Source organism: Equus przewalskii, chromosome 3 (genome assembly GCF_037783145.1).
Source record: "Equus przewalskii isolate Varuska chromosome 3, EquPr2, whole genome shotgun sequence".
Classification (NCBI taxonomy): Eukaryota; Metazoa; Chordata; class Mammalia; order Perissodactyla; family Equidae; genus Equus; species Equus przewalskii.
In genome coordinates, this window is record NC_091833.1 from 81,319,840 (window position 1) to 81,347,242 (window position 27,403).

At 39.2% G+C, this 27,403-nt stretch overlaps 1 protein-coding gene across 1 annotated transcript in view; it reads right to left on the reverse strand.

The window, feature by feature from the left end:
- GABRB1 (gamma-aminobutyric acid type A receptor subunit beta1) overlaps window positions 1–27,403 on the reverse strand; it is a 362,353-nt gene continuing 334,950 nt past the window's right edge. The window contains exon 9 of the mRNA XM_008521485.2: window positions 1–11,576. Coding sequence (XP_008519707.1) covers window positions 11,232–11,576 — 345 coding nt within the window. The 3' untranslated portion in view covers window positions 1–11,231. The remainder of the gene's footprint in view (window positions 11,577–27,403) is intronic.

A 27,403-nucleotide genomic window follows, 5' to 3' on the forward strand; every position in this document is an offset into this window, starting at 1 on the left:
TGCATTTCTCTCAAAAACAGTTTTATTTATACTTAAACAATATTAAAGTTTCCAATTTACATTTCTTAACCATTTAAATGACACAACAACATTATTTCACATTAGCCATTAGGTTCCTATCACAATGGCACAAAATGCTGCCTGGTGGTCAAAAATAAAAAGCTTATTTAAAGATGTCAAAAAATTTTTGGTCCTTGTAAACATATCATTTGGAATTTCCAAAAACCTCATGCAATCTTGACTTTGTAATAATGCCACATGATAGTTTTTATCAAGAGGGTATTGGCCCCTCTAAAGTAAGGAGTTGAGCAACACAGTCAATAAATATATGCATATCGAGTCACGAGCATTCCCTACTTAGAAGAGTAGTGGATGTTCTGAATATGAAATATCACTTGGATATATAATTCTGTTTTTCATGACACTGTGGTGATTGGAATAATCAATTGGCTTCCCTAAAAATGTGTCAGGGGCACTGTTGCAAAATATAAAATATTTCAAGCTTTATCCAGTGAGTATTTCAAAAAGACGTAAGAAACAGATTAACATGCGTTGATTAGCTTAAATAAAGAAAAAGCAGATACACTGCAATTCAAAGTATTTGCGGGAGTATCAAGTAGAAAAATATGTTGTCTAGTAAAACGGGTGGCTGGCTGCCACTCTGAGGTAAGGCTTGCAAATGATATATTTCTTTTATGCAAGTATGTAAATAATATACATAACAGGAGAAGAGGAAAGTTAACAATTGAAATGAGGGGGGCAGAAAAGGTATTTCTCTGTACATCTATTTTATGCAGTCTAGAGGAACAGTGGTGAATGTCAAGAACTGCCCATACCCCTTAGATAGTTCTAAACTTTCTATTTATTTCTTGGCAGAAATGAAATTTGGATGCAATACTCTCTGGGAGTATTCTCTGAGAATTCACATTGGAGTGTCCTGAATATGCAGTGCAGTCCCACCTTCAAGAATAAACATCCCACAGAACCTAGATTCAAAAGGCTTTTAGTAAGGCAAAGGTGGGTAAATGGGAAAAATAAAACTTAAATGAAAAACTTCGTTTTTCCATAAAGGAAAAGCAGTAGTAACTACCATGGAAAGTTCAATTCTGCCAGAACTGGTGGAATCTAGAATGATGGTATTAGGATTCAGTCTGTTTAGCTATGAGCAAAGGAAAAAAAATCTCAACGACCACTTTGCACAGACCCCAACCTGGGTTCAACTGTAAATTTGCATTTTTTAAATCCACTTAAAGGTTGTAGACATAGGCTCTACGGGACTAAAATAACTTGGGAGAGGTTTTCTGGGAGCACCTGCCTCACAAGATATTATCTGTAATCCTGAAGTATTGCCTGTTACGGAAATGTGTTTCTCAATTGCTTCATTTACCAATGTAGGTCATTTAATCAGCATTTACAGACTCACTACCATGGACAGAACAAGGGATGCTTTGGGCAATACAAGAGAATCAGAAAATGGGGCGTTTACCCTTAAAGATCTTACTCTTTATTTAGAGAGGCAAAATATCTGTTTGCGAAACTGCTGGAAAATACAAAAATGAAATAACTATTACTATTGGACAAAATGGTCATAGGAATTGAGGCAGTGCTAGCAGGAGAGTGAACAGAATGAACAAAAGTTGCTCATGGATGGCTTTTTGGATGATATTGGCCTGATTCCTAATTCACCATTGGGAAGGGCTAGGAAGAGGAAAATCTGGGCAGCAGAAATAAAATGTAAAATTTCAAGTACAGCAACGAGAACCTTCAGGGATGATGTGTGGCTGTTGCAGTGGCAGGGTAGGAAAGGCCTGAGGATGAGCTGGCTTGAGGTTGAGTAAGGGGAACCATAAGAAATAAGTGAGCCTGAGTGGTGGAAAAGACTGAGGTCACACTTAATAAATGATTCCATAGGGAGCCAAGACATATATTTTCTCCAAGATGTTAATATTAACTTATTGATATTTCCCATATCCTGTAGGTATGGGAATTATGAGATGCCATAATTAGTGTGACTACGTAATTTATTATCTCAATGGACGGTTTTGAGAGCAAAAGGTGGCTCTATTGATAATTACACACTGGGACTGTCTTGGGCAAACTAGGGCTTATGGTCCCCTATCAATAATGTTATCCAGAAAGAACTGGGGCACACTTCAGGCTATTCGGTTGTTGCACAAGCTATTCCTTCTACACCTTCCCTTGTGAGAAAAATGAAAGGCTTTTGTGTAGGAGATGGGGAGGGTGGAGAAGAGGGGTAAAAAAGAACAGGAGTGGTTACTGGACGTAGTAACTAGCTGTTGCGGGTGGAAATTCTTCTCTTTCCTCCTACTCTCCACTCATCTTTGAACTACCTGAAACCTAGATCATCAAGGTAAAAAGGATTAAATCTAGGCAGTGTAGTCGAGTGGAAAAAGCTTTCCCTTTGGAGCCAAGAAAAGCTCAGGTTGAATACTAACTCTATCACTAACTAGTTATCAGATCTTGGGTAAATCATTAACCTATTTGAGCCTCGATTTCCAAATATTGGTATTGTCATCATAACTTCATGGGGTTGTAGTGAAGATCAAATCGTGAAATTATGTGTGGGAAGTGTTTCCTGCCTTACATCCATGTGTGACAGTCATTCTTGGGTGTCTCTCCAAAAGCCATGTTTCCTTCTTTTTGTTCACATATCCTCCCTCTTTTTCTTCAGTTATTGGGCAGCTCTGGGGTGGGGGGAGGGTCAATGTTGTAAGCCAGTCATGACAATTCCATTCCTCTTCTCAGTGACTGGTTCAGGAATGGATATGTAATCCAACCCTGGCCGATGGGACAAAAGAGAAGACTGCTAGGGGAGTTTTGTTGCTCTTAAAAAGAGACCCAAGGCAGGACTTTCCTTTCTTCTGCCAGGTGGTATGTGTGCATGAGTGTAGCCAGTTTGCAACCACAATGGGTGCTGAGAACGTGAAGAGTTAGGAAGAACTGGTTATGGAAGGGAGGGGGTCCTGGATGACATCATCGTGCTATTGAAATAATTAACCCAGTAGCCACCCTACTTCTGAACCTACTGTTATACGAGAGAATAACATTTTGATTGTTAAGGTTACTTTCAGTTGCATCTTTTGTTACTTAGATCTGAATGAATCCTAATTGATATACATATTGTAAGTATTATTCTCAACTTGGTGAGAATTTAAAGACTTAGGATTGCTTCCTCTGTCTTTAAAAAGATGACATTAAATATGAAACTATCTCTAGGTAAAAAGGATGGGAAACCAGAAAAAGGAAACTATTAACTCCCTACTTTAAGAGGAGTGATGAGTACACCTGCTCATCAGAAGGTTGGAACAATAGTTTTTGGTAGGTTGTATGAGGTTGAGGGGCAGAACATTTGGCTCACTTTGTTAAAAAAAGGCAGCCCTATTCATAGATTGGCCTATGATGGGAGGGAGAAATTCCTAGGCACTCTTCTAACAATTGTGAATGGTCAGGGGGCTCTCGAGAATCATGAGAATTTAGAGTTGGAAGGTGTCTTTTAAAAAAGGAAAAATGTTAAGAACATCTGTGTGCAGGAATCGCATTGGGGATCATGTTCAGAGATTGGAATGGGGAGGATGCATGCTTTAGAAATATGAATAGTTAGAAATGTTAATAAGTAATCTTGCAGTTTTTTCATGGCTGTGCCTAAAACATTTGGCAGATTTAACCAGTTTAAGTGGCAGAAGGAAGGAGCTGGAGGAAGTGGGCTGGGAGAACGGATAACAGAGGTCCTAAAGACCTGGAATCTTTTCCAACTAGATAGGAGGCTGCCTCTTGCCTGAGAGCTCAAGCCTATCTGCGACTCCACTTCCAGAACACAAGACAGTGATGGAGTCCAGGAGTGGGGAGGACTACTGACGGACACTGCAACAGCTTTTCTGCTCTGATGCTGCCTCGAAGGTGGCTTTTCCACTCAAGAGGGGTGTTTCGTGGCTTTTCCTGACTGAATTAACAGAATGGTCTAAGGGATCTGCATCTTCCAGAGATCTGCAGATAGACACCACATTGTTTTCTGCTCTCTGAGACTCTCCAGTGCTCTTACAGGGAAATATTGTAGTAAAGACCATTACTAAAATCGTAAAATAATTTTTTTTACACTTGTCTGCAGATTTAACTGTATGTTCTCTATATTTTTTAAAGGAATATGAACAGGTATTGAATTCAATTCACTTGACACCACATGGCTTACTCCGATGGCTTTACTCTCAAAGACATGCAACAGGGAATATTACTAAATTTGTGTGGCTATGTTAGCAGAGGACATGGTGCCCCTGTATCTTTGTAATCTCCCATACAAATACACCTTTCTAAAATTCCTTTTAAAATTTAGTTCTGGAAGGGAACTTGGAGGTCATCTGGTGGTCCAAAGTCACACAACTGGGCAGGGCTGGAGACAGCATAAGAGCCATGTCATGTAATCCTAACTCCACGGTGTCTTCTGTCCACCATAATTTTCCTCTCCCCACCATGCAGCTCGTTTATTATTAACTTTGTAGGGTTAGGCTGCACATTGCTTGGCTTTAGAACTCTTTGTTTTCCAAGTCTATAGAAATGCTGTCTGGAGGAGAAAGATATCTACGTATTTTATAGGGGCAATTTAGACAGTTTGTACTAAGACTTGTCCAATTACTAACCATATGTAACGTCCGCTAGAAGGCTGAGGGCAGTAGGTAGGGTGATGATGCATAGAAGTGGAAATCCATAATAGGAGTCAGATACAGAAAGGATGAAGTGGATCCAGTTCCTAGAGGACAGTCTGTAACTAGTGATGTGCTACATGAATGACAAGCCATTCTGAGAGGAATAATAATAGATTTTTAAATGGTTTATAATTAAGACTGAAAGAGGGCATGAATAAACAAGTTTGATGAAAAAGAATTGATGCAATGTGAACTCACAGTATTACATCTACATTATAACGTAAGGAGATGGTCTTATCATCAAACTTTGGTGTAGAGAGTGTAAGTTTTCCTAGGTTTGAGCTAATGCTTTTTATTTCCACTTTATTTTGAATTAGGCTGGCAGAGAGAATGTTTATGTAAACACATGTACTCTTTACATAAGGGACAGGAGAGCAGGAAAGAAAAATAATCCAAGGCACTTCAGAGGAGGCTACTGTGATTTATACAAACTACCTCCAAAGGCCTTTTAAGGGCAATAGGAGTAGGGATTTGGGGAAATTATTAAGATTCCTTGTTTTTGTGGATTCAGTTGAAGATATGCAGTATAGGTCCAAAGAAGCTGAAGTTTTCACCTATTCATGGGCAAGATATCTTATGAAGTTTGGAAATGAGAAAGTGGAAAAATAGATGAAGTGATTTCATTGGGTTAAGGCATGAGGCAGGATCGTATGTGGTGCTGGAAAGGAAGGAACACAAGAGAGGTCAGCTATTTTACACAGCCAAAGCTGCAAAATGCACACACAGATCATATTTTGATAATTTTCACCTATAAAAAATTATACTGGAAAACGTCCCCTCTTCCCTGTTTCTCTTCAAAAGGAAGCTCAGGGAGAAGTAGAAGCCAGCCAGGTAGCAAAACTGATTGCTTTTATTTATCCTTTGGCTTTCAATTGGGGCTGTTTTAAGCTAGTGAATCTGTAACCCTGTGTACCTAAGGCAAATGCATAATGTTATTTGGCCTCTCTTTTATTGATTTATTTTTCTATTGTCTATAGGACAGGAAATGCAGGTAGAGTCACTCATGAGAATGCTTTGCTTTCCCAACTGGTTCAAAAGAAATACACCTACTTTTCCCACATTGAGTTCCTGCTGAAGCCTTTGCCATGAGTGCTGGTTACTCCAGGATGTGCAAGGTATCTAGGGGCCAATCAGGAATGGTTGTGAGTCCACTGATTTACCAAGGACTTTTTTAATTAGGAAAAACAAAACAAACAACAGTTACACCTCTTCAGTTTAAATACGGAAATTCGGGGAGAAGTGAAAACAAACTCTAAACTCTTTATGCTTATCCTTCCAGGAACTTTGTGTTTTCTGGTTTGCAATTCTTCCATTAAAAAGGATTTGTTTTCAAATGTTTGCTTATGAAGTTGCAGCCTCTAACAGTTAAGTTTTCTGTCAATTTAGCTGATTTCTGTTATCTAGAAAAAGCATGATTAAAATAAAAGCACAATGTGTTCTGGACCTAGAAGTTGACTGACCTGATTAGTTCCAATAGGGCATTTATCTTATTCAATTAATGGTGGACCCTAGTTGGCACATTTTAGAGCCAAAATGTCTCACAAGGTCGGCTCCCTGCACTCTCCTGGCACAAAAAGCCCGGCCTTACTAAGCTCTTATCTCCAAGAAAGCCATTGTTCACTGTAAAATATTACTAAGCAGCCAAGCTATGTCCCTGCTTGTTTGGATATCCTGAATTTCTGTAGACACCATCACCCTCTCTGGGACTGCCAGTTTTCATGGAAACACATCTTGTGGCGTAATATCCCACCATTCTGAGGAGTTTTTCAAGAACACTAGGACTTGGGAGAAACATATTTTAGAAGAGTTAATTCTCTTTTAAGTTTAGGAAATATCAAACATATCCTGACCCCCTGTTGAAAAATACTTGTTTTAATTCCCAGTCCACTTTTACCAATATTTCTCTTTATCTTTTAAAAATAGTGACATGGTTACCTCTGGATCTTTCAGGGATGAATCAGCCAGTTGGTGTTATCAATGTCATTTCCTATCTCTTCCTTTTCTTCTTCCCATCATTTGGACATTTGACTGTTTGTTTACCCTGATCAAACCCATCCATCTACTTCTATTTTTTATTGGAAGTTCTGGGAAACACTGTGAAAGGAAAAAATGTAGAAGCTATAGCTATTGGTGTAAATGAAGCTTTGTGTTACCTGTGGATTTTGATCATCTCTTCCATTCCTGACCCCCTCAACAGCATGGACAATTCAGTATCTGAATATATGAATAGCCACGAATGACTGATAAAAACACCTCTACTTTTCATGACACAATTCCAGGAGCAGCTCGCTACAGTTCCTGTCTCTGCTGGTGCGCTGTTCCTGAGCCCCACAACTGTGCAGCCTTCTTGGCAGCTACTGTCCCTTTCAGTGGGGTTGGGCGTGAGGCAGGGATCACAGACACCTGGCAGAGTTACACAACTGCATACACAAAATGGCAGAAAAAGAGCAAGACCTAAAAAGATTCTGGTTTGGGCCCAAATCACTAGTCATTTCACTTTATGAATAAAAGCAAGTGCCTTATAAGCTTACATTATTTACAATGCTCAGAGTTTTCAAACATCCACCCAAAGTTGAGGACCACCACATAACAGGGAACAGTTCAATGAACTATGTACAAAATTTACAAGGAAGTTTACACAATATTCTACATTCTCTTAACAAGTTTACCTTTGTATTTAGTTTGCTTTCATGAAACTGAGATATTTTTGTTTGTTTTTCTGTCCTCATCCCAGTAACTTCTGATTGGACCAGCATGAACAAATGCTTTCACGTTCCTTTTTCCTCCCTCCTGGGATATATAATTACACTTTGTTTAGGAAAAAAAATTGTGGTACATCACCCTTTGGTAAGATACTATTCAAAATTGTCCATATAAGAAATCTTGGAGATTGTTTCCTTCTAGCATTATAAATATATCTTTTTTGTTTAACTTGACAAATTTTAATTGAGCTCTTTCTTAAATGAATATTTATAAAGTAGTCATTGATTTTAGAAAGATGGAATTTAGTCAATATTTCTGTGTATTGTACATAATGTTTGTTTAAGGAAAGCCTATCCTTGGATCCATAAACCAAACTTTATTCTCTGCACCACATTTTCTCTTTGCATTTTCAAGATCTTTCATTGATTGTAAAGCACAATAAAGATGGTATATGTGAAAACACATATCATTTAGTCAGCAGAATTACCAACCAGTCTGCTGTTTCTATTTGGCAATGTGGAGGAAGGAGGCAATAATCATGGATAATTCAAGCCAAAGATATGTCTTTACCTGGTTCTTTGCCTCACAAAGCTGGTAAGTGTAATGTACATGTTACCCCTGATATGTTAAGCCAAGGAACATGAATGGAAGGAATGAGTGAGTAGTCATCACTGTTAAATGAAAGATGGATTTCTGCGGCATCTACGGAGGTTAAGTCCATGACACAGTTTATGTCACAGTTTATGAACTGTGAACATGGGGTCCCCTGGACATGACTGTGGCATAAGAGAGCGAGTCCATGCGATTTTTCAGCCTCTGCTGCCACTGCAGTAATATAGGAGATTATGGCTATTTTCATGGCAAAAAGAAAACAACTCAATAATAGTTAAATAGTAACCCTCCATAATGTAATGATCTGAATCTTTCAGGAATGGGGCAGTTTGGGGGCACTTAAGAATGTCTAACAACTGTTATGTTTTACGTACATCATTTTGGGCAAGACAAGGGAGGAGGCAGAAAAGAAAGATTTTTTTTCCATGCACTGGTCAGCCTGGAAGGAGGGGGGTGGGGACAAAGAGGGGAGGATTTGGCTAGGAGGTGTCCAGGAGAAGGGAGTGGGGACAGAGGTTATTAACCAGAAATATGGTAACATTTCCATTTTTCTGGCTGCCATTGCCTCTAAAATCAGAACTATTTAACAGGATTTGCATAATGGTGGCTGTGACCCTCTCCATGCAAAAAGTCATACAGTCACACTATTTTGTGCCTGATGGTAGATTCAGGCTTACCAATTTTACATTTTACAAAGGTTAAGATATAAGAATTAAAAATGTCCTTTTTTTTCCTCGGAGATGCTTTACGTCTAAAACTACAAGCATCAGATTCTTCAACTTTTAAGGCAAGATAAAAATAATAATAAAAATATAAATTACCTCAATCTTTTCCAAGTAGAATAATCTAAACAGATAAATAAAGAGAAATTTTGTTAAGGAACATGGATTACAGATACTTACTTTCTGATTTAGCACTCACTCTTAAAAGCTTTTTAAAGAGCTTTGACATCAGAACGATTCATTCCTGCGAGGTATCAGCCAAAAGTCTCCCTTCCTGTATTTAAAATAAATGGCTAGACAGTGGTTCCTGAGTGGTCACTGGTAATATTAACCTTACAATCATGGGTATGGCCACATTCCATGCTATTTGGGCATTTTATGACGGCAAAGCATCTCACCCTGCCAAGGAATTAATCAGAGTTTCAAAATGGATCACTTTATCGCTAGAGGCTGGAGACTTCTGTGACCAGGGAACTGTGATTATACAACTGAAAAACTAAATGAAAATTTGGTCTCCATACCCTAGTAATTTCTTATGAAACCTTGAGATGATTTTTCCAGGTAAAGCAGAGTTTTTATATTCTTACTAACGTATATTATCTATAGCATAAGCATTCATTTATTTTAGGGTTCTTTTTTCTTCTTGCTTTCTAAAAGAATATATCATAACTCTCTTTCCTTGGGCTCATCAGCAGGAATTCAGCCTTATCTCTCCAATTAAGACAATCATTCCTAGCAGCTCATGCTATTGTAAACACAGGCCCTCATCACAGCCTTGGAGAGAAAGCCAGATCATCAAATGAGGCAGTCATCCCTATTATTACCTCAACCCTTATTTCACATCCAAGGATCAGGTCCCAAGTCACCTCTATCACTGGTTGGTCAACTTAGGCTTTCGCTCAACCTTGCAAATGAACATATAGAATTCTTAGATACGTAGGCTGAAAAAAACCAATGAGGCTAATGACACAAAATGGAAATCTCAACTGTAGCTAGTTGGACATGTTTAGAGTTGTGTGTTGGGCTCAGAAGGCTGCTCTTCTATGATGACCATGACCAACGTAATCCATGAGCAGAGATAAGGCAGAGCAGTAATGACAGCGATTGATGAGTGTAGGCAGGGTCTGTACTTTGGGGGCTGGTATAAATGTTTGAAGGCCCAGTGATTTTTGTCTTCATTGTTGCTATCTGTGGTTTTGCTGTTTTGAAGGTTTTTTTTAAATAGAAATCTGGCCTTGGAGGAGAATGATAACAACATGGGTGTGCATGCATGTCCTGAAGCATTCGTTTCATATTTTGGAACGCAGAGCTCAGAGAGCACAGCCATAAAGTGCTAGCTGAGGCCTGTACAACTAGCTGTCACCATTAGATACTGCTGTCTGGAAGGCTAAGAAATATATACTATTTGATTTAAGATTTGGCAGTTCAGGTAACTGCCCAGGCACCCTTTTCACAGCACATAAATCTTGCCTTCCTCATGGAAAGGGCAATATTTTTCTCAAGCAAAAATTGCTCACCACCCTCTTCTTTGAAGCCCACGTCCCCCACCCCCCTTTCCTCAATCTCTCTGGAGTAGGAACCAAGGAAATGTGATGACATGGCTTCATGGCACAGTGGCAAGTGATTCCAGGCTAATAAGCAAGTTCAGGGCTGTTCATTTGAAAGAAGTAATTTCAAAAATGGTCATTGCCCCCCAAATTCCTATTCTCAACAAGAAAAGAACAATGTTCTCAGTGGCCACCAGGTTGGATTCTAATGTTAATTTTAAATCTGCCCGGGAGTCTGAAAAAGGAGCATTTTTCAGAATTTCTAGCTTACTGGTGAGGTGAAGATGGCAGATTCAGTTTGTGTAATCTGGATCAGCGCGTGCCAGTCTCTCTCGCCTCTTCCACAGAGCTGAGACCCCGCCTACCAGGGAGTTAGGGGAACTTGAGGGTGGACGGGAGTCCTCCTTTTCTAGGCTTCTTTTTGTTTTCCCTTCTTCCTGGAAATCTGTAACTTGTCAATGGCTTTGTTTTGTCTTCTGAGATCCTGGAAATTGTGTTGTTTTTTTGGCAGCATGAGATTGTTACGGTTTACCAGGAAGCAGTGCACACAGAGAGATAGGTCCCCTTTTCATTCTCATGAGAAAAATAAATCACTAAAATCCAGGGCAACTAGGAAGGACTGCTAAAGATCTACCTATCTAACTTCTCTTTGTGTGTGTGTGTCTGTGTGTGTGTGTTTGTAAACATGGCAATTAATAGAGCTCTGAAAGAGCCGATAACCTGGACCACAGTAGACTGGAAAAAAATAGTGTTTTTGTTTTTTTGAAGTAAACATGGTGCAGTAATAAAATTGATATGCAAGACCTAAAACCAATTGGATGACTGAATCTCTTACCTCAAAAAACACAGCAGGATCGCTGCTGGGGACCTGGGGGGTTACAAATCATGAGAAGAGGAAAGTAGCCGTTTATGAACCATTAGGACAGACCTTAGTGAACATAGTAAAGCCAATAAACGACGTTAAAAAGAGAAAAGGTGATAGGGAAAAACATTCGGGACCACTTGTCTATGGAATTCACATCAGTCAAGTCGGGGATTTTGACTTTGAGCTGCGAGGCGCGCCTGCGGATGCGCCCCTTGCTGTGCGCGCCGTGCCGGTCCAGCGCGCGCCCGTATGCCTCGCGGCTGCTCAGAGGCTTCCGGTACTGGATGCTGGCGCTGTCGTACGAGTACATGGGGGCCTTGGGGTCAGTCATGCCCGTGAGCACTTCCGAGCCGCTCGTCTCGTTCCTGATTTCCAGGGTGCTGAGGAGAATGTTGCCGTGGGGGTCGACCTGACGGAAAAGAGACAGGCTCAGACACAACTGCCAGGACATTCACTTGTTTTCGTTAACGTGTAACTCATCACACTGCATGGGGCTCATTAAACACTGTCTCGCTAGGCATCTGGCTCTACATGCCTCCAGGACTTGGAGATTACTCTCTTTCTCTCTCTATTTATCTATCTATCATCTTTCTAATCTACTATCTATCCATCATCTATCTAATCTGCTATCATCTCTCTTTTAATCTATCGTCTATCATCTATCTAGTCTACTATCTAATCTACTTTCTATCATGTATCAATCGGCGATCTAATCTATCAATCCATCTAATCTATTTATCTAACCTTTTATCTATCCATCCATCATTTCTCTCCATTCACAAAACACTAGTATGTGTATGTATGTATGTGTGTGTGTGCAGTGGTGTTTTGTGTGTAGACTATATATATATTACATATTATTTTTGTTAATAACTACCACTTATGGAATCCATATGTATACATAATTCACGTCCATATATATATACACATATTTTGTAACAAGAAAAAATGCCATATATGTATATGTATGACATTTTTCTTGTCATAAAAGTGGTACATGGAACATTTAAGACCAGAAACAAACAGGAAACGAAAAATAAAAAATAAAAATTCGTAATCTCACCTTCAGAATCCATTATTTGTAACATCTTCCTTGCCTTCCACTCTATTTTCTATTCATATATACTTACAAACACAGGCTCACGCAGTGTATTTTGCTTTGCAATCTGCTTTTGTCAGTTAATAGTATAGCCTGGTCATCTTTTCACGTTAGTAAATAATCCTCTTTGATATCATTTATTAATAGCTTATATCGATAAACCATAATTGAATTAATCTATTGTTAGATGTTAAGGCTTGCTTTACTTTTGTACTATTATATAAACAAGCTTGCAAGGAATATCTTTTAGCTAAATCTTTGTGCATATCCACAAATATTTCCTCAGGCTAAATTTCCATAAGTGGGATTCATGAATCAAAAGGATATGCCTGGCTATACTCTGACTTTTGCATCTTCACCATTGTTCACTGCTGCTTCCTGCCATTCCAGTGATAACCTATTCCAGATTTCCTGATTCTTCTCTATGCTATGCCCACAGACCGACTTCTGGAACTACAGAAAATGTGAGCACATTCGGCTTACAATGTGGCATTGTTTTTTTGTTTTTTATTATTTTTTTTGAGTAAGATTAGCTTTGAGCTGACATCTGCTGTCAATCCTCTTTTTGCTGAAGAAGACTGGCCCTAAGCTAACATCCGTGCCCATCTTCCACTACTTTATATGTGGGACGCCTGCCACAGCATGACTTACCAAACGGTGCCATGTCCACACCTGGATCCAAACCCGTGAATTCCAGCCACCGAGCAGAACATGGGAACTTAACCGCTGAGCCATGGGGCCGGCCCCCAATGTGGCATTGTTTAACTTCAAGCCGGTGTACTTTGCAAACTGATTTACCTGGAGGGGACCTGGCTCATTCATGTAAATGAGTTTGACATTTCTTCCAAGGGCAGCCCAGGCAGCTGTGTTTAAATCTAGCGTTATTAGCATACTGCCTGACTTACAGTAAGTGTTCCATAAATGCTTTTGAAAGAGATTAATCTCCATAAGCACTTGTGGAACGCCCAAGGTATAAGTAGCCAGTCAAAAGAACCAGGTGACTAAGAAAGAGAAGGAGAAGAGCATAAGAGAAGGCAAAGACAAAAAAGAGAGGAAGAACAGTACAGAGGGCGGATGTGATGCTGGTACATTACGGAGAGAGGACTAAGATTTATTGAGTGTCTGCCATGTGCCTAGCATTATGGTGGATGCTTTGTCTATATTACTTGAGTAATACAATAACAAAGTCCTCAAGTTTACTCCCATAGGAAGTGCCAGACCTGACATTACAACCCATGTCCTATTTGATTCAACGCTCATGTGCTTTTTCTGAGAAATCACCACTTCATAGTCCTTAGCTTTCACCACATCCACAGTGGATTTAGTGATGCAATTGATAGCTTTAAGCGTCAAGTTAACTGGAGAGAGAAGTGTTGACTGAATCTGGCGACTCTCTCTCTCCAGTCTCATCTATCATCATTTCCCCCTGTGAAGCATTTTGCTCTAGTCTAACTGAGCTACTCATTATGCTCTCACTGGCACATCTACTGGCTTCTTTATTCTGGGAGTTATTATTAATTTTTGTTGTTGTTAATAACTACTATTTATTGAATCCTACTGTGTAAATTATTTCAGTTATTTCTCATAACAACCTTGTGAAATATATATTATCCTAGTTCAGCAGATGGGGAAATGGAGGCTCAGAAAGCTTAAGTAAATTGCATAAGATTAAACAAAGATAAGTGCCCAATTTAGGATTAAAACACAGTATACTCTTGGTCTCAAATATAATTTTCCCTCTTCTTTGCATGTTAATCAATATTTTTTTTTCAAGGCTCAATTTAAATCCTACTTCCTCTGTGTGCCTGTGTACCTTCCCTGATCATGGTAACCTCAGGAACTTCCTCTCTCTCTCTCTCTTTTTCAACAAATATTTATTGAGTGCTTATTAGGTGCCAGATACAGTGCTAGGTGTCAAGGATGTGTGTGTGTGTGTGTATATAATAGAGTAAGTTTACTGTTTAAAAGATCATGCATATGAAAGTTTACATTATTACAGAGGATGGTAGCATTGAAGTGGCAAAGAACAAAGTGTTAAATTCATTAGAAAACAGAAAAATACATTAGATGACAAGGTGGTGCACATGATTTTGCTAGGTACTGTGGTGTTCCAGTCAAGAGAATCATAAAACATGGATTTTGTCCCTGATATAATAATCTGCTTAGAGATACAAGGATAAGACATAATTTTGGGAGTGACAGGAGTTTTTAACAAAATGCTAAACGGTACAGTATAGACCATGATTAGAGGTTCATAAAAGTGATAAATCATTGGGGGTCATGAAGGCTTCATGAAGGAGGTGCTGCTTGCAGTGGGTCTTAAAGGATGAGTAGAGGACAGAACAAAGGATTGGGAGTTGAAAACTATATTCTCACCCTGGTTTTATTATTAACTCAGTTTCTTCATCTATATATGAAAACTTTTCTCTAAATAATCTCAAGGGTTTGTTTCCAATTTTTGACAGTCATTATGGAGAATATTCCAGGCAGAGGACATAGCATACTAAAAAAATACTTGTAAAACTGAATCACTTGAGCTATACTGTATGCATCATTAAGTTGCATTATTATGAAATCTCTCTAAGTAAACAAGTTGCTAGAATTTAGGATCTGCCAGTGAAGCATGCAGATGCTCCTCATTAAACAGAAGTCACAGAAGTCATGGCAAATAAGGTACGTTTTATTAAGATGTTTTGGTTAACCTTGGTGCAGACTCAAATGCACTTGTAAATTGCATGAGGTTTATTAGTTTGTGCAAATCCCTCAAAATGTTCTGTCATTGAGCTAGAAATCATAGCTTTAAGTGGTTTGACATATAAAATAACGAATCCAATTCTGCAATGACCCATGAAATCTGATTTCACTACTGCAGAGTTAAATCAAAATTACCATGTCCTTTATTAGGAAAATTGAAGAAATGTCACATAACAGTTCTTGCCCATCTCCAGTCTTTCTTCTAAACAGCCTAGGACTTGTCCTAAAAGTTGGTCTTATAGACTCTGAGAGAGAGAGAGAGAAAGAGAGAGTGTGTGTGTATGTGACGGCGTGCTCCAGCATTTCTTCTGAGGTGTGAGACTTCATCCACCACCCTCCAAGCTTTTTGCTGCCCAGTAAGGTGGATGTGTGGTAGCCTCGCCACTGCTAACATTGGCAAGTTTCTGATTGGCTCCGCCCTAACTCCTTCTCCTCGGAGAAGAGTGCCTTTCCCTTCACCTCAACCATATAGGGACACCCAAGGTATCCTTATATCCACAGCTGGCACAGCTTTCCAAAAATAATATCCATGGAGTAGTGGCCATCAGTTTTTCACATCTTCAGAAGCAGCAAGGAGCCGTGTTGTGCATTGTTTCAACTTCTGCAATGGTCAGACGTTGTCTAGAAATATCAACATCTGAATTGGACACGATCCAGACATCAAAGATTTTAAAACCTTGAAGCAAAAGGAAGTGAGGCAAATGAAAATGTCAACACACTGGATTTCTAGGGCAGACACAGACTAACAGATTTCCTGAAGCACTGCTGATGTTGAAATAACTGTCCAGTGGGATAATCATTCCCCACTCCTCATGTTGCCATAATGGAAGGGACTTTCCACTCCAATCCCCAGGAGACAAGCTACCAGAGGAACACTTCCAGCTTCTTTTCTTTCTCCTCTTTCACTGCTCCCCAGTAACCTGTCTGATTGGTACATTTGGAAGAAGGAGGCAGGCATACTTGGCTCTGGGCCTTCTGGATTTTTCTCTCCCTCTGATCTGCTTCCAGAGAAGGTGCAATCCAGTTAGGTATGTGTCTGTTGAACCTGCTGCATTGGTGGGGCAGGCCTGCAATTGTTTGGTGGTTCCAGTGGTTGGGGAGCTAAGTCTATCTAATGTTGGGGAAAATGACTGCGTTATATTAACCACATATTCCTCAAACCAACATCACTGATTTTTTTTTTTTTTTAAGTTTAGAGCATATTGAACCTAAACTGAGAGGAAATGAATACAATTACTGTTAAGGCTTCAATACAATTACTATTAAGTTTTAATGTTTTACCGGACAAATACTGTGCCCTCTTTCAAACTCAGGTTATTAGTTCTCTTTCCAGCAACCTTTTTGAAGATTGCTCTCTTGTGACCTTGAGAACCACCTTCTCCTTACCTGCTGAGCCTTTCGCTCATCTTCCCTCCTGAGATCTCCCTGAGGCCTGCTCACCTAAGGCGAATCTTGGAGGGGCTCACATATAAAGAAAAGCCTGGGATTTCCCTGTATAGAGACCTGAGATGGGGAGAGACAATCCAGCTTCTGGCTGGTGAACCTTCTCCTTCCTTCCTGCAGGCAGTGCTTATCCGTCACAATATCTTGTTTTCAAATTCTGAGGACACAACCGTCCTGGGATGATAGTAGTGAGCAAAACAGACACGGTTCTTAAACTATTGGCACTTACATTTTTTTTTTAAAGATTTTATTTTTTTTCCTTTTTCTCCCCAAAGCCCCCAGGTACATATTTGCATATTCTTAGTTGTGGGTCCTTCTAGTTGTGGCATGTGGGACGCTGCCTCAGCGTGGCTTGATGAGCAGTGCCATGTCCGCACCCAGGATTCGAACTGACGAAACACTGGGCCGCTTGCAGTGGAGCGCGCGAACTTAACCACTTGGCCACGGGGCCAGCCCTGGCACTTAGATTTTTATTGAGGAAGACAGATAATATCCTCTTACCCCATCAAATGAATTTTTAAAACTTGAGTAGCATTAAGGAGAAAACAAAAGAGCTGTATATATTGTTTTCAATGTATTTAGAAAAATATAACCAGCATGCTAAATGGTGATTTTGTGCATGTTTTTTGTAACATTATACTTATCCTTCTATTTCACTATTATGAGTGAAAAAAATCAAAGTAATTCACATTTCCTTTTTCTCCTGGACCTTATAAAGACAGCGTATACATGAATGTTCAAAGGCATCTTAATCTTAAAATGGCCAGAGCAGCACTCTTGGTTTTCTCTCTTCTTCAACTTGTCCCTCCTCCTGAGTGGCCCACTGAAAACGTAGCAGGGGCTTTGTCTTATTCACTGCTGATTCTCCCAAACTGAGAAAAGTGCTTGGTATATAAGAGTATTCAATAGCTATCTATTGAATGAATGAATGAATGATAGTACAGGTGGTAAAAAGGCATGATGGTTAATTTTATGTGTCAACTTGGCAAGTGTGTGGTGCTCAGTTGTTTCACTAAGCACTAGTGTGGGTGTTGCCAGGAAGGTATTTTGTAGATGTGACTGTCATTTTCAATCAGTTACTGTAATTAAAGGAGATTCCATTTGATGATATAGGTGCCTCATCCTATCACTTAAAAGTCTTAAGAGCAGAAATTGAAGTTTTCTGGAGAAGAAGTTCTGCCTCAAGACTGTAACATAGAAATTTCACCTGAGTTTCCAGCTTGCGCTACAGATTTTGGACTTGCCATTCTTCACCATCACATGAGCCAATTCCTTAAAACAAATCTCTTTTTGTATATGTGTTGGTTTTGCTTCTATCGGTTCCATTTCTCTGGAGAACTCTGACTGATGCAAAGGGGAATGCAAAAATCTTGAGGGTGACTGACGTCCAGAAAACACTGATGTGATGGCTGTATTTCTTCCCTTGGTAGGGACCCTAAGCAAATGTGCACAGTCACTTTCTAGCCTGGGTTTAGCCTTTCTCCCCCCCGTTTCCAGCCCACTCACCCTCTCCTGCTCTCTGCCCTCAACATTCTCAAACAGTACCTTAGGCTGTGAAAAATGCTGCCACTCACTGAATTTAACTGTCCTGGATATTTTCAATATGTAAATATAGCAGAACTCATTTCAGTGTAATTGGAATAAATATAATCTTGTTTTCAGTGGCAGTTTTAAAGCCCTGTTGAGAAATACCTCGGGGCTCAATCTACTTTGCAAACAGAAAGTTATTTCCTTCTTGCTAGCCAATTCAGTTAGATTCATATTTACTGAGTAGTTCTGAAGTAGAGTAGGAAGCCAAGTGAAGTGATGCTGGCTGCAGAATGAGCTGCCTTCCAGAAGCCTATAGTGTCCTTAATGGAGCTGTTCAGTGCGAATGGCTGCCTTCACCTGTAGAGAGCCACACAGCCACATCCTCCATCTGCCTATCCCGCTCACATAACATGCCACATTTGTGATGTTGCTGTCAGTCATCAGCTCTCATCAGGGCTGCCAAACCTCAATCCCTTGGCCTCAAATTCCTGAATCCCTTTTTTTTTTGCTGGGGGGAGGGGACGGAGGATGGGAGACTTCTTCACTGGAGATGATTTGCATGTCTCTTTGCGTGTCCCGCCTACTAGTGGCAGAAGTGGAAACTTAAATACCATTTCTAGAAGCAATAGAAGGTTAAGTATAAGCCCAAATAAATCTAAACAAATACATATTATATTATTCAGAAAATAGAGAAGGAAAAAGACAAAGATAAAATGAAACAATTGGCAATTTTCCAGGACATTACTCATGTTGATAAATGTATCCTGGATTCCTTTCTTTCCCTCATTCTCCCATCCAATGAATGACCAGGTCCTAATGGCTCTAATTTCAAATACATCCTGACTCTGACCACTTCTCCCCACCATCACCTTTGGCCACATAACTGGTGTTTTTTCCGGGAATGCAGCCCTGTAGTCTTTTCCTTACATGGCAGCTGGAGAGATCCTTTTAAAATGTAAAACAGACCATGTCTCCTCTGTTTAAATCTTCTAGCTACTTCTCAAGACATAGAATAAAATCCAAATTTCTCATCCGAATCCACAAAGCACCATGTGATTTGGCTCCTGCATGCACCCCTGCCCATACTTCCTACCAACCTGCCCCTTGAACTCTCTGCTCCAGCCACACCAGCCTTTCGTTGGTCCCTCCATGTTCCTAAGTCCTCAGGGCATTTTCACTTGCTATTCCTCTCTCCTAGAATGCTCTTGCCCAGATTGTTACCTGGCTAGATTCTCACCACTTTCTTCACCATAATTTTCATCATCCACCATCATGTCATGCATTTGTTTACACATTTGTCAATGACCTCAAATGAAATGGAAGCTCCAGGAGGGCAGCTGTTTTTTTGTTACTCTTGTTCTTCCTCGCTGTATAGCCCCCTTGCTCTTCCAGAACCCAGCCCGAGATAGTCCTAAGGAGGGACTGAGTAAATGTCTGCAGAATGAGAAAACTCAGACTTGGAGCTATCTCTCTGATCTCTGTTTGAGTTTTAATGGCCAAAGATGCTGAACGGCTGGAATCTCTAGGGTTGGGTTCTCAGACATTACTGTGCATCCAAATCAATTAGTAAACTTGTTAAAAATACAGGTTTGAGCCTTTTTCTTTCTAGACTAAGGTTTTCCCAGTCTACATTTGTACATGCATTCCAAGGGTTGGTTCTTGTGTACCTGGCCTTTAGTTGAAGTCATGGCGGATAGAAAATCCATAAAGCAGTTACCTTATTTTCAGAAAACTGAGAATTAATTCCAATATGCACAGTTCAAGCCTGAGAAATACATGACATTAAGGTTAGGGAATAATTTCTTAAGTTGATGTTAGTGGGAATTTATTGAACTTTGAGCAGAGAATGATGGAAACAAGAAAATAGAAACTTTTATAAATTGGGGCATTTTTTACATGGACAAAACACTGATTGCTTAGGGCATCTCGACATTTGAGATGAGTGCTTTTTACAGTTAAATATAAAATGTATTATAACCAGAAAATTCATTCAATTCTGAATGATGCAAATAAAGGAATTTTTCAGATTCATCTTCAGTGAATCTCCTTAAAATATTCATCCGAAATGTCATCAGTAATGTTTTGCTCTTCAAGTATAGAAAAGAGTGATTATGGCCAGAGTAATGATTGCTTTCCCCATAGCTGAAAAGGAGATACTTAGGATGTGTGATGTTGATATGTGTGTGAATGTCTTGGGGCTTGTGGAATACTACACCTAAGTGGATAGGTCCTTGTTACTATATCACGTTAGGTAGAATCTTCTTACCGCATTAGCCAACGTCTCCCAAGACAATCACTGGACTTCTACACTTTATTCCTCCCGACTGGAGAAGATTATGAGTTAAAGGCAGAGCGGAGTTATCAATCTCCTTATATTCTAATACAGGGATTTCAAGGGAAGGGAATTGCTGAGAAAAGATATGTTAGGGTCACAAAGTATCAACACAGGTTGAAAACAATCTATTAATAACACGCATATATTGTTACCACTGACTGTTCCTAGTTAAATAAATGTCCACCTTTAGAAAATGTTTATTATATATATAATTTAATTTTGAGAGGTTTCAAACAGTTCTCAATTTGGGAAATGCTTTAAAAATTTGTTTTTGTAACAATAGGAATATAATAGGAAAAAAGTTCCCAATCACACATGAATTCTAAGACCATGTCTGTTTGGTTTTGTAATTAATTCATTAGTTCCTTTATTATTTTAAAAGTCATTTAAGTGCCTGATTTGTGCTAGCCTCTGGGATAGGCATTGCAACACCAAAGAAGGAAGATACGCTATCTTCATTTCAGGCCTACTTTATTATTCTTTAGCATTTATTATTGCCTGGCATTCTACGTGTATTTGTGTGTGACGTTCATTGTTTGTGTGTGATGTATTTGTGTGTGATGTTCACTGTCTGTCTCTCCCATCCAAGTGTAAGCTTTTGTTTTCTTAATCGCTGGCTATATCTCCAATACATAGAGTATTCGTATAGAATGAACTCATTAAATATTTGTAAAATTAAAAAAAAATAAAGGTAAGCATAGAGTGCTGTGGAAAGCTCCAGGAGGAGCACCAACAGCCTGAGGAGCAAGGGAAGGCATCAGTCAAGAGGTGAGTTCTGGGGAACAAGCCAAACAAAGGTTCCAAAGAGTGAAAACATGGTAATTTGGTAAAGCTGTGAGTTTTAATTCTCAAGCAAAGAGTGTGTTGGTGAAGGGGAGAGGGAGTATGAGGCAGGAAAGGAAAGCGGAAGGAGATCACAGCGGTTCTTGGATCCCATCTTAAGAAGTCAAGATATTTTCCTTTAGGCAAAGAGTCTGAGACAGGCTGTAGTGGATGCCTATTGGTTTGACCTTTCTGATTCCATTCAACCTTCCTCTGACAACACTGGCCTGACATTCCTTTGGTGCGTGTGGTTGAAGTGGGCTGATTGCATCTTCTAGGCTCTGGGGACAGGCACATGACCCAGAGGTGGGCGTTTAGTGTTTTCTATCTTCCTGCTCAGAGGGAGTGATTTCTCCATGAGGATATGACTAAAGTTGGTCCAAAAAGACTGCATCCTGACTTTTTTTCTGTTGGGACTATTGGGTATAAGAGAATATTTTTGTGCTAGGGTTGTAGAGAGCTCTGACACTATAAACTTGGAGCTTTGGGACCATCATGAGCGAAAAGTTTACTGAAATTAAAGCTAATATAACAGAAAGCATAATTAAGAGATGAAAAGAGATGCTTTCTGATGATACTGTTTGAACATCTGTATATGGCCACATGTGAAACTAGAACCATGCCTGAACCTTTCAGTTGTGTGGGCCAAACCCTCCCAGCCCCTTTCTTTTCTTAAGCCAGTTAAGTCCAATTTCTTTCTCATTCACAAAAGAATCCTAGCTGTTTGGGAGTAAAAGAAAATGGACTCTCGAAGCCAGAGAGAAAATGAAAGAGAGAGAGGGAGACAGAGAGAGAGAGAGATTTTGAGATTCTCGGAAAGGAAAATAAGACTGCTGAAGACTGGAGGTTAACCAGATTAAACCAAGACTAGAGAACAAAATGTGGACCAAGCCAGATTTGGGCAGGGGCTTGAAGGCTAAAGAGGTTCATGAACTGTTAACACAAGCTATCATTAGAAATCAAAGGTCTTGCCTGGATTTCTGCAGAATCCAAGATGCTAACTCAGAATGGTTAAAGTTTCATCAAAGGCTGAGGGCAGTGTCCCAGTTGGCTTGAGGGTGAGGTAGTGATGTGGGAGCCGGCCCAGTCTCAAAGGCTAACATAGGTTATTGAGCTGTTCCAAGCTGGACTTAGGAGAGAGCTGTTTACCTTTATGATGCCTGTCTTCACACGTATTTTGTATACTGGAATTAATCACAGTACAGAGCTGATTTACATTTAAAAAGTTGTCGGAAAGTATAGATGTTTGAAAGTGTCTATGACTCACCACTGAGAATACGATATGGGAGGAAAGAGCACAGATTACAGCATTAATATCTGATTCAGAGGGGAAAAATTCTATTTCTTGACAGTTGGGGTTGCAACTGCACTTTTGGTATGAATCTTTGGCAGATTCCACTGGTGTGCGCCCTGACTTAGAATGATTTTGAATCAGTCTCTGATCACAGACTGCCCATGCAACCATTCCATCTTAGGGGGATCTATTTGCAAATGGGCAGGCATTGCGGCAAACAGATACAACCATATATGTTCTGGATTAGTATAAAGGTGGCCCAGAAGTAACTCACTTAAACAGCCTAGTTGTGCTGTGAAATCTATCTTTCAAAACTCTAAATACTATCTCTAGTTTCAAATGATACCTGAGGGGTTCATGAATCTACAGTCTTTATCACCGTGGAGGTCGAAACTCTCCTAATGTCTGGATTCAGCATCTGTACTCATATAAAAAGATGCTTCAGTGCAGCTGGTGGAAACATAAATCAAGACAGAGCAAGCACTTTTGGAGCTTTAGTACAGATACCCCATGACATGACTGCCCAGCCAAGGCTATCAAAGGTAATGTGTAATAAATGATCAACACCTCTCTGTGCTCTAGGGTACCAGGGCAAATGTTAGGGATCCCTCAAATGAAACTTGTCTGCCACCACAGCACATATGTCTTTCGAATTCAATTGTTTACAAGTATCTAAAAGGAACGAGGAGGATCATCCAACCATTATATGTAGGAAAAATCCCATATAGTTTTCTATTTTTTAATTTAACCAGGGAATAGCATTTTTAAACGCCACACAGTTTGCATTATTATGTTAATGGCTGGAGATGATACACTGAACAGATGAAGTAATACCCTTGATTTTTACTGACACATTGTCTGTCTGAGCCTCTGGTTTTAGAAGAGGAGAAGAAAGTTAGGAACTGGAAAACCTAAGCAGCTGCCGGGATGATTATAAATTGCCTGAGATGATAACACCGCATTAGGGTTCCATCTAAATATGAAGAAGTTTATAAAATCTAAGCCAGAGCACTCCTTTGAAGATTATGTCTATCTGATGTTATATGACATTGTGATTCAGAAAGAATAGCAAAGCTTGATATAAAACATGCTGTAAAAAACGTTAAAAAAAGTGATAGAAACAATAAGAAAGTCTGGGACAGGCAGACGTTGAAGTGGACTATACTTTTTCTTACTTATCAATATATAAGAATTTTACAAAACATTATGACGTAACACTCAACACCTGGTGTGGCATCTAAGAACTCACCTTGAATGAACAAGGCCTATCTAGCATTTATTCATTCAACAAGTACTTATCTGGTTTTTCTCTGTTCTAGCCACTGAGGAAAGAACAATAAACATAACAGACAAGGATTGGTGCCAATCTTCAGGAAGCTTGCAGTCTAACAGAGAGATAGATGTTAAAAAAATAATTACCCAAATAAACATATACTCACTATTGTGGTTAAATCCTATGGCGGAAAAGTACACCATGCCATGAGAACAAATAACAATGGTACCAAATATAAGCCAACAGTGGGGGTGTCAGTTAAGGCATCCCTGAGGTAGTAGCATTTCTGATAAGAACTGATGCAATGGAAAAATTGAGAGAAGGCCAATATTACCTTCAATTTCACTAATCCTTTCTTTTGTGTTCAAAATATGATGCTAATCCATCTTAAGAATTTTTCAATTCTATGATTTCCATTGGTTCTTTTTTATAATTTCAATTCCTTTTCTGATACTCCTCATCTCTTCATATATTGTATTAATCTTTTCCTATGGACTTTATTTTAAACTTTTTATTTTGAAATTATTGTAGATTCCTAGAAAGTTGCAAAGATAGCACAGAGAGGTCCCATGTACCCTTCACCCAGTTTCTCCCATTGATTACATCTTACTTAACTATTGTACAATATCAAAACCAGAAAACTGACGTTGGTATAAAGTGTGTATAATTCCATGTAATTTTATTAAATGTGTAGATTCATGTAACCAGCACAACAATCAAGATACAGAACTATGTAACCACTGCGAAGTTCTCCCTCATGCTACCTCTTTATAATCAATCGCACCCATCTCCCCCAACCCCACCACTCTCACTAACTCCTGGCAGCCACTCATTTGCTATTCATCTCTCTAATTTTGTTATTTTAGGAGTATTATATAAATGGAATTATATGGTATATAATCTTTTAAGATTGGCTTTTTCACTAAGCATAATGCCCTTGAGATCCACACAAGTCATTGCATGTATCAATAGTTCATTACTTTATATTGGGCTGGTATTCCATGGTATGAATGTACCACAGTTTGTTTAACCATTCACCTGCTATAGGATATTTTGATTGTGTCCAGTTTTTGGCTATTTTCTATGAACTTCTAAATGTATTAATTATAGTTATTATGATTATTAATTATAGTCATTTTTTAAGCCAACATCTGGGACTTTTGCAGCTCTGTTTCTATGAACTAAATTTTTTTCTCTTGACTATGGGCATATTTTCCTGGTTCTTCTAATATCTGGTAATTTTTAATTTTATCCTAGTATGTTGACGACGCACTGTAGAGACTCTGGACTATGTTCCCTTCCCTGGAAAGTGTTGAGTTTTGTAGTTCTGTAGTTTAATTACTAAAAGATCACCTAGAATGTGCAGGGACTTGGTTTTCTGTGTCGTTAGGGTGAGTCTACTATAGTTTTTCCCTTAACTCAGGGAGAGTTAAGGGAATTATTCTTGTGACTTAGTCTTTACTCCTAAGGTGTGATCTTTTTGGGGTTTTAGTGGAAAGCCTAATGTATTTATCAACCTGCCCTAAAGGGCTGGATTCAGACTCCAAACTCTGACTTTGATATGGTGGATAATAGCTGAAATCTCTATTCCTTGCTTTTTTTACCCCAGTCTTTTGGCTGTTTTTCCCTTTTGAACTTCTTGGCATTTTACCCGTACAATTGTAGTTGAGGAATCAACCAAGGGTTCATGGGAAGTTTATGCTCAGATTTTAAGCTTTCCCTGTGGCTCACTTCTTTCTAAAAATCTCCAGAAACTCTGAAAGTATCAAACTCCACGCTCTGATTCATTAGACCAATAAAACTGCAGTGTTTAGCTGTCCCACATCCCCAGACTGGAGAGCATCCTGGGTGGAAAAGCCGTACAAACACAGATTTCACATAGTGTAGTTCCCGTCATGTGAGGGTTGATTCTCTTCTAATTTGTGCTTGTTTCAGTTACTCTCCTGTGTCTTCAAGCAGATTTTTAAAATTTTGCTCAGGGCTTGAAATTTTTAATCTATTGGAGGGTCAGTCTGATACAAACTGCTCCATCATATCTTAGGATGATTTTTGTTTTTGCTTTTTAGCATAACTTTGTCCACTTATGTTTCTGTGAAAAGTATTTGTGGAGTTCCTAATCTAGTTTCCCATGGATAAAAACACCTTTTTTCTTTTTTTAAGAGTTTCATCTCCCGACAATTGAGAGATTTTTGTACTCTTTCTTTTAGAATTCAAATAAAAAAAGTCGTTTCACCTTGAGTAAAAGATTCCTGATTTGAGATCCAATGAGATCTTACTGTGTTTAAGCCCAGTGTTACTCAAACAGCCTGCTTATGAAATAAAGATCAGTCAGGTGGGAACACTTTACTTATTTATTAGCCACTCATGAAGTCCTTTCAGAGCAGTATGTATTATACATCCAGCTATGAAATGGCATGTGAGCGTTTCCTCCTGCCTTAACTTGTCCCTTAGCACCTTAGAAAAGTCCTCATATTCTGGGGTGGAATCAAGGCAAATGCCCAAAGAGTATGGTTAAAGTTTGTTTTATAATCTTTTAATTTTAGCAGAATAGATAGATTTCAGCTTGCTTGACCTTTCTATTTAATTACCTCTCCAGAGAACACTGCTTTTCTAGCCAATTGAAAGGCCCCAGTTTTTCCTTTTTACCTTCCCAAATTCTACCTGTCTTTGAGTGTCCATTCAGTGCATATCTTCGGAAGTTTCCTACCAGAGAACGTAACCCACTTTATTTATGTAGGGCTTTCGCCCATGATATATCAATTAACACACATTCCAAGCTATGCAGATGACTAGCTAATGGGTTTAGAAGACAACTGAGATGGGGATGAAAATAGAAAAGAGGTGACCGTGAAAACTACTGCGAAAATACTTGGAAAGCTGGTATGGTTACAATCAGACAATGGGAAACTTCTTCCTCCTAGATATACTCCTCAAGCTAGGCGCTGTCCTGTCTCATTTTATAATCCAGTCACCTCATAAGAGTATAATTTCCTCCTCCACCAAGATCAGGAGATTCTCAGGGGCAAATATCATGCCAACTCCTTCTCCTTTAGCAACAGCCATAGTGTTTCACATAAGAGTAAATATTTATTTGAATGCGTTGTTTTGAATTTTGACCATTTGGCTGAATCTGTATGTTTTCTTCACTTATAATTTTTGAAATTCTTGGCAGTGTTTATACAAATTTGATATCCTACTAAAGAGCGAGAAGATACACCTTGAAGGCACATAATTTGGGTTCCGCTTGATTCTGCAACCACATCTCATACTGCTCTGCTTTCTCTCTCACTTACTATACTCTTGCCACACTGCTCTTCCCTCAGTGCTTTAACACAGCAAGCAATTCCTTTGTCCTTGCAATTTCCTTTGCCTGAATGGACATGGCATGGTTAGCTGCTTTTCATCACTTAGGTCTCAGATCAAATGGCAATTCCTCAGAGAGGTCTTCCTGATCACCTGATCAAAGTTCCCTGTTACCTTGGATCTGACCCAAATCATTCTTTTGCCTATTACTCTGTTTTACTTTCTTCATAGCCCTGACTACTAACCGAAATTATCCTCTTGATACTTTGTGTGTTTGTTGACTGTTTTCCTGTGTTAGAATCTCAACTCCACGAGGGCAAGAAATTTGTTTCATTCAGAGCAGTATCCCCAACCCTCAGTATAACTCCCAACTGAAAAAATAT